Source organism: Gymnogyps californianus, chromosome 20, assembly GCF_018139145.2.
Source record: "Gymnogyps californianus isolate 813 chromosome 20, ASM1813914v2, whole genome shotgun sequence".
NCBI classification, from domain to species: domain Eukaryota; kingdom Metazoa; phylum Chordata; class Aves; order Accipitriformes; family Cathartidae; genus Gymnogyps; species Gymnogyps californianus.
The window spans coordinates 470,731-478,622 of NC_059490.1; the positions used below are offsets into that span (position 1 = coordinate 470,731).

The 7,892-nt window shown below is 53.5% G+C and overlaps 1 protein-coding gene across 2 annotated transcripts; it reads right to left on the bottom strand.

Moving 5' to 3' along the window:
• Window positions 1-1,127: 1,127 nt before the first annotated feature.
• Window positions 1,128-2,157, bottom strand: LOC127024315 (C-C motif chemokine 4 homolog). Of its 2 annotated transcripts, none has more exons than XM_050908830.1 (3): window positions 2,088-2,157; window positions 1,602-1,714; window positions 1,128-1,241 (listed from the first exon to the last, which is right to left on the bottom strand). In XM_050908830.1, exons 1-3 carry the CDS (start codon window positions 2,155-2,157, stop codon window positions 1,167-1,169), a joined length of 258 nt encoding a protein of 85 aa, XP_050764787.1. In that variant the 3' UTR covers window positions 1,128-1,166. The 2 variants fall into 2 exon arrangements, with proteins under 2 accessions (XP_050764787.1, XP_050764786.1); XM_050908829.1 differs by having other exon boundaries at window positions 1,128-1,254; window positions 1,600-1,714.
• Between the last annotated feature and the right edge of the window lie 5,735 nt (window positions 2,158-7,892).

Consider the following 7,892-nt stretch of genomic DNA (forward strand, 5'->3'; position numbering starts at 1 on the left):
TCTGACCTGAGCCTTTTTCGCTGGGCTGCCTTATAGGCACCAGAGGTCCAGGCAGGAGGAACCCAAACCCTCGTTGTTCATCCAACAGTGCGTGTCCAGAGCTGATCAGAGCAACCTAAATGCCATCAGTGGTGTGGGCTCCATCTCCTTCAGCGCCGGTGGGAGACCAGCCCCAGGGCTGCAGTGGAGATGTCTCCTTTCAGGGGCAGATCCTGCCCTGGGGCTGGGGTCTGGCAGGGTGATTGCAGGGGGACACTGCATCTCTGGACACCGCATCTCTGGACAGACATCTCCAGAGATGGGCAGGTTTTGGAGGCGCAGAGAAAAAGCACCTTTTCTCATAAGAGGGACACATCTGCTAAGCCTCATGTCCCAGCTAAAGGAGAGTTTAATGAAATCTCTCTAAAACTCTTGTAGTGAAATATATTTTTCCCATCCTCAGCTCTGGGAATAGCTGATCCATTTTAGCTGCAGCTCTCAGAAAACTTTCCCTGCCAGCATGTTAAATTTCAGCCCCTAAAGGTAACATTTTAATTGACTATAATGGGGCCAGCAATAGAAGTTAACTAGCTGCCAGTAGTCATAATGAGGAGTGACTAAATACCTTATAAAAAGAGTGAGCCAAGCTACCTGAATGTAATCTATGCCCTTCTCACACCTCCTCCTTCATAGTTTTTCTCTTCTTATTTTGCAAAACAGGACGTTTAGCTAGCGAAAGCTTGTGGGGGTTTTGACAGCGTAGAAAAGGGAATAAAGAACATGTTGCCGCTATTATAATTTCAGCTATTGTCATTGCAAAGAATTGTAATAGAGGCAAAGACAGAAAGTTCTTACAAAAATATTTATTTCTCAAAATTAAATATTACATCAAAAATACAATTAATAAAATACAGAAAATATAATCTGAGCATGAGTCTTCATTTAAAAAAATATATCTATTAAATAATATTCTTATTTGTCTGGAGTGGAGTTATTGCACCTAATCCCTCCCCTATAAAAATTAAATACGTAAATAGCAAAACGCTAAAGTCAGATTCTAGAATATTTTCAATTGCTCAACTAGCTTTAAATGACATTGAAGCATTTCCGACGGAGCCCACAGCTGGCCGTGGCTCGTTCGTCCCGGCAGCCGGGGGACACAGGGCAGTAGGGTCTGTCCCGGGACCTCAGTTCAGCTCCAGGTCATTCATGTACTGCTGGACCCAGTCCTGCTCGGGGTTGGCGCAGACTTCGCGGCCCTTCTTCGTGACAAATCTGTGGGGTGCAGAGAGGTAAGTTTTTGGTGGGAGAGCACTGCATGGAGAAGAGCCCTGCCCCAAACGCAGCCTCTCCCGAGGATCAGCGGAATTTGGGCATGCAGTGTGCCGTGCCCATCACATCGAGCAGCCACTAGTTAGGTTTGCAACGTGGTGGAGCAGCACTGGTGCAAGCCCCCTGTGCGCTGAGCCCGTGCAGCATCACCTTGCACCTCTTGTCCCCCCATCCCTCCCATCCCCTGGGGCCAGCCTCCATCCCCTCTCTTTTGAAAAGGGGTCTTTCCCTCTCTGGATCCTCAGCCCAAAGGGAGAGCCCACCACCGCCCTGGAGGAGAGGACTTACACGACGGCCGGCTGGGAGCACTGGCTGTTGGTCTCATAGTACTCCACCACGAAGCTGCGGGGCAGCTGCCGGGAGGTGTAGCTGAAGCAGCAGGAGGTCGGTGGGTCGGAGCCAACTGTGAAGGGCAAAGACGGTCATCAGCAGTGGCAAGGGATGGGGAGCAGGGGCAGGGAGCTGGGACCGCAGACCCCCGGGTCTGGGGAGCGGAGAGGAGGTGGAGGAGGAAGAGAAAAGACAAGATCTTTTTTCTTCCTTCCATACTTTCTCTATTGGGTGCACCCTGAGTTGGCACTGACACAGCCCATGCCATGCTTTGAGCTGTGCCTTTGCCATGGCAGGAGAGCCCCAATGGCCCTGGAGCAGCTGCCAGAGGGTGGTCTGACATGGGAAGGGACCCAGGGGTGGCAGAGCTGGCAGAAGGGACACTGTCCCAGCAGCAGCATCTCTCCTGTCCCCATTTAGAGAGGAGAGGAAGAACCTGGACTTACGTGGCGCAGCGGAGGTCTGGTAGCAGAAGGCGGCAATGAGAACAGCGAGGGCAGCCACAGAGACCTTCATGTCAGCGGAGAAGTGGTAGCTGGAGCTGAAGCAGGCAAGTGGAGCTTGAAAGCCTCTTTTCTGTCTGGTGCTGAGACAGTCAGCAACTCCCCAATTTATGGCGTGAGGAGTTCCGTGCAGCGGCTTGCGTAGGCATGGTGGAATTTCCCCCAGAGAAGAGGCTGCTCATGGTGCAGTGTTGTGGTGGAACAGAGCAGCAGCCCCGGCACCGGAAGGGTGAAGCTCTCCTCTCGATTCAGAGCCTCCCCAGTGACACAGGATATGAAACAGTCACTATTGCTATTTCTGCTTCTTTCATGCATGTCCCTTAGTAAGAAGTTCCCCTGTGGAGGTTCCTGCATTTGTCAACAGGCCCCTATTACCCAACCTGCCCAAGCAGCTTGGAGGTGAGAGTGCATCCTTCCAGGAGCTGTGTAAATGGGCTGAAGAGCACGGATGGGATGAGGCCGGCTAGGGAAAAAGGGGCTGAGGTCTCCTCTACCCTGGACTGTTTCCCTCCCACATCTGCACAGCCCGTGCTGCCCCCATAGCAGGAGATGGGAGCCATCACCAGTGGGCTCCATGTCCTGTACGTGCTTCACATAGTCTGAGGGGACTCAGGGCATGTCCTGCAGCCGTGACAGCACTGCAGGCACCAGCACAGGTAGTGGTGGGCATGAAATAAGAGTCCCAGAAGCTGAAGCACTTGAGTTTCCTCCTCAGTTTAAGGGAAGGAAGAGCTGAGGTGGGGCGTTATCACCTGGAGGTGCCTGCTGCACTCCAGGTCCTATAAGGAGACCCTAAATGACCAGTTTAGGTTAGACACTTAAATTTCAGCGGCTGCTGATAGGTGAGGCCTATCATTGCTGGGCATGGAGATGCAGAGAGCCAAAAGAAGTATGGAGACGTTGACTGTGACCCTGAAGATGAGGCAGGAGGGGCTCCAGGAGCAGGGTGAGGAAGAAGACACTGCTTCTGAAGACCAGGAGCAGGTTAACTGGAGGACGAGGGCAGAAACTGGGATTTCTGGCAAGAAAAGAGTATCTGGTCTCAGCAGAAAAGATAAAATTGTAATGACCACAGACAAGGAAGAATGACCACATTGTATGGGAGAGAGTAAGAGGTCACAGCTCTCCGAGGGCTGGGCAAGGGCTGTGACCAGGGATGGCTCACTAGGAAGAAGTCACCAGCCTACATATGGACTGCCATGGAGATCTACCAAACAACTCTCTGTCCCCAAGGAGGAAACGGAAGGCCTGGCAGGGAGGTGATGGATGCTCTGGGAAGAGCTGAGGGCTGTCCATCCATAACAAGGTGTTCCTAGAAGGACATCTCTTCTCAACAGGGAAGCAGACGCATTTCTGGAAAATGTCTCCATTTCATTATTTTCCAGACATCACTGAGTGGTGATGTCTTGGCAGGTGCTGCCTGAAAGTCACTGGAAGGACGATAACGTAAAGCGGAGCAACCCAACCGCACCACCAGCACCTCTGCACCCCTACCGCAGTGCTGGGCACTGACTCACCGTGTCTCTATTACAGGCTCCCGGCTATCGACCCAGGCACCTTCTGTAAATAACCTGGTGTTTTCCAAAGATCACTCCAACGCCGCAACGGTGTGCACAGCCCTCCACCAGCTGCGGCTGGTAGAAGGGGAGGCAGGGCAGCCCACGGCTGTGGGCTGCCCTGCCTCCCCTTCTATCAGCCACGGCAAGTTAGCTCCGTGCAGGTTCACTGCTCTGCTCCATGCCGGCAGAGAGGGGTCTGGAGGACGAAGCGGTCCTGGACTCGCACAGGAGAAGTCCCAGAGGTGGTCCACCCTCAAGGAGGCTCCTGCTGGGAGCCCAGGTGGTGTGCCTGCCCCTCGCCCTGGCTGGGGAGGGCAGATCTACCCCATGGAGCAAATGTGGCTCTGGCCAAGCTGAGCATCACCTCCTGCCTGGCCACACCGTGGCCGATCTGGTCCCCTCTCCGTCCTTCCCTTTGCCATTTGCAGAGAGAGGCACCTCGCAGGCTCACTCATCAGTTCAGAGCTCACCCCCCACCCTCTGCTTGTCAGCGTGCTTGTCCCCAAATATCCCGGGAGGATGAGGAGAGAGCCTGCCTCCGCAGGCAAGGCGCCCAGCCAGGCAGGAGCTGGGAACTCGGTGTTCAGCCGGATGCCAGCTGGACCAGAAATCGGCTCTGAGCTAGCGCCGGCTTACTTGGCTCCTCTGTGTGATTGCTCAGGGAATATAACTCGTAGATGTACGTAAGAGCATGGTTTGCCTCTGAGCTGTTCCCTGTGATTGTACCTTCAAGCATTCACGGGTCATGTCTTGAGATCTGCCACCTACAGCCTTCTGGTCCTGTCCTGCTCCCAAGGCACACGATGTGGGTGGGGCAGGCAGGAGAAATGCCATTTATGGTGCAGAACTGTTCCGATAAAAAACAAGTTTCTTTAAAACAGAATAATTTTTTGGAAAACTGCATTGATTATTGGAATGTTTTCAATGAGATCTTTTTCTGTTTCAGGCAGCTGAAGACCTCCATGCCTTTATACGTTTGTCAGCAAGCAGACGCCAAATTATTTTGGACTGTCAGGGACCATTTTTTAATTAATCAAAAAAAATTTTCTCAGTTTAGCTGAGTCAGTTTAGGATCAGTTGAGCCTAGATAACGTGTGTCACGGGCTGGCTAAGGGGTAAAACTTTTCTACTGCTGGAAGCCAAAAATAACCCCAAAGTCAGGGTGTTTGCTTCCCAGGGGTCTGTTTTTTTCCTTAGAAATCTGACAGAAGCCCCCACTCTGCCATCTCTTCGCAGGCTGGAGGTGGGAGGCTATAGTCATATCAGCGATGCCCTGAGATCTTGCAACATGTTCCTAAAAAATGTTTCCTTACCCACTCCCCCACATTCCAGTCATGATGAAACGAGAAAGTAATTTCTTCTAGCTCTTCTCCCTTTTAGAAAGAGGGGAAGCTGCATGTCTTGGATGAAGGACCATCTAACCTGGGAGGTGCTCTGAGATGGAGAGATGGCCACGGAAGAGGGGGCTGGAGCACCTCAGGGGGAATTAGGTTCATAGCACAGCAAAACGGTGGTGTAAGGTGGAAGTTTTCCCACCGTGGCTCCAGCGGGTTTCAGGATCCATGACCCAAGCCTGTGGTCTCCCCTTGCCCCCACCGCTGGCAGGCAGCGCTTGGAGTCAGCAGGACGAGCTGTCCGAAGCAGTCCGGCTGATGTTGCACCAATTTACATAGAGGGATATGATAGAAGTTTTCTCCAAGCCCCCAAAAAATCCCAGGAGAAAGTGCTAAGTAAAGCAAATGCCCAAAATAAATTCGGTGATAGCAGAAATAGGGAAATTCTTGATCTTGAATGAAAGGGGAACCCTGAAAAAAATGGTGAGACTGGCTGATGTAAGTTGCTATTTATAGCAGGTTTTAATGCTGAGGAGTCAGGATTTGCTCAGAAAAGGAAGTACTTAAAAATATCCTGAGTTCAGAAACTGCCTCTAGGACAAGCTCTGCTTCCACCTGCAGCAGTCTCCATCCTGCCCTGCTCAGAGCTCGGGCACTGGTGACTTTCCATCAGTGTCCAGAAATTTCACCCCCACCATTCTTGATGCTTCTGGAGAAATGTTGGAATTTTTGAGATGACATCATGTCCTGGAACTGGCTCCGGTGGGAACCTGTGCCTGTGGGACTGACTGGGAACCATCTGTCTCCACCACGCCGGGTGAAGGGGAGAGCACGGCCAACCCGGCCGGGCGGCGTAAGCGAGTGCCGGCCATTGCCGGCTGCGTTGCACAAGATGCCCCTCCGTGTTTCCTCGAAATTGTGTCACGCCAGGAAGATGTTCGTAGCTGACAAGAAAAATGTATCTCATTAAAGGTTCAACCTTCCTCCAGCAAGGGCATTTCTGAAAAAACTACCCCGGGGAACACTATCGCTTTCTAATGGCTGATGCCTCAAATTTTTCCTGGACTTCTTTTGAAAAAAAACCAAATCAAAGAGGATTAAATGTACAGTATTGCAAAGCAAATTAAAGTGAAATAAAAAAGCCTCCTTGCTCCACACCCCTCTCCATCCTTGGCATGAAAGGAAAAGAAAGAAACAGGGAAAACTTGAGTTTTAGCAATTTTTGAGCCTTAGGGAAGCGGCTGTGGGGCTGTGCTCCTGGCTCGCCCCAAGTGCCAGATCCAGGGGCTGGGGCACTACTGACCTGCACCCCTCAGCATCCCTTAAACCCTGCAAATGCCTGGGAGGACCAGGAGAAGTGTCTCTACTGGGGCTGCATCCTCGGCCTTGGAGGACAGCCCACCTCACTCAGATCTTTGGTGAGTCCTCCAGAAAGAGCAAGGAAGACCAGGCTGAAAATTCAGAGCTCTGCTAGGATGAAAAACAAAACCAGTTTATAAATGAACCCACTGGGCCTTGTGTGCTCATCATAATCAAGCAAAAAGGAAAAGAAGCAAGCCACAAATCGATTGTTTTCATTTTCATTAGTGCTCCTGGAGCCCAGCTCTCCAGGAGGTTTGGGTGGGCTGGCTGCGAGCGGCCCGCAGGGCACAGGGTGGCCGGCTGCACCCCGCAGGTGCTTCGGGTATGGCCGAGCATCACCACCTTCCCCTGCTCATGGAGGGAGCTGAGACCAGGGTTAACCTTTAAACTTGTGTCAGGGCCATTGCCACAGCTGGGGGACTTCCCTAATGCATGGTCCTCAGACCTCCTGAAGACCCCGTGTCCACCAGCACCGGCTTGGTCCCTCTCTTTGCAGCGTGCTGGCAGGGATGCGTCTGCTGTCAGTCCCCCCCAGCACTGACGGGGCGTAGGAAACCCCACGGGAGGTGTGAGTCCCCACTCCCACAGCAAGGTGTGAGCTTTCCAGCTGCGGTGCCCATGCATGGAGACCCACAGCGGAGCTCGGATGTTTACTAGCCTCACGATTTATTTTGGGCTCGCTGCAAGGCTGCAAACCACTTCCCATGTGTGGGGGCTGTTTGTAGGTTAGGGCACTCTGCAGTGTCTCTCCGAAGCGCAGGTCCCATCCTGCTCCCCATGATGCTGAGGCTTTTGCCACCCCAGATGGGCTTGTGCCCTTCAAAAGGGCCATTGTCCGGCCACCGCGGCCAGCACGGGCTCTGCCTGGCACCCGCATCCCCTGGGGGAGAGGGGAGGGCTCGGGGAGCTCCGGCACCGCTCGCCGGCATGCCACAGCCCCGCAGCCTCCCCATGCGGCCTCCTGCATCCCTTGGGGACCGTGCAGAGAGGTGCAGCCACGGGAGGGACTTGCTGGGGACAGTTTGCGAGTGGGAGCGGAGGGGAACTGGACTTGGTCAGGGATCGCCTTTGCCCCAGGCTGCAAGTAGAGGGACAAGGCTGTGACCCCCGGGGCACCGCACCTCTGCCCCAGGCGAAACCACCAGCGTCTCCCAAACGGAGCACCCCTCACCCCAGAGCTCTCATCCCCTTGTGGGCTTATGGGCAAGAGGATCAAATGGCTAGCAGGAGTGACAGGGACGGGATAATATCCCTTTACATGCTTCAAGGTCATTCTGATGGTGCTAGGGTGCCAGGGCTGGGAAGGTGCAGCCCCCACGGGCAAGCTGTACCCCCAGGGGAAGGCAGACAAGGCTTCCCCATCAGCCTGGGGACAGCCCTCACCATCGCCCGTGAGCAAAGTACCCTGCATCCCTCTGCCCTGGGGGTATGTGCTTTGTGACCTGTGGCTCTTGACAAGGGCAGGATTTCAGGGGGGTGTTGAAGGAGTCCCA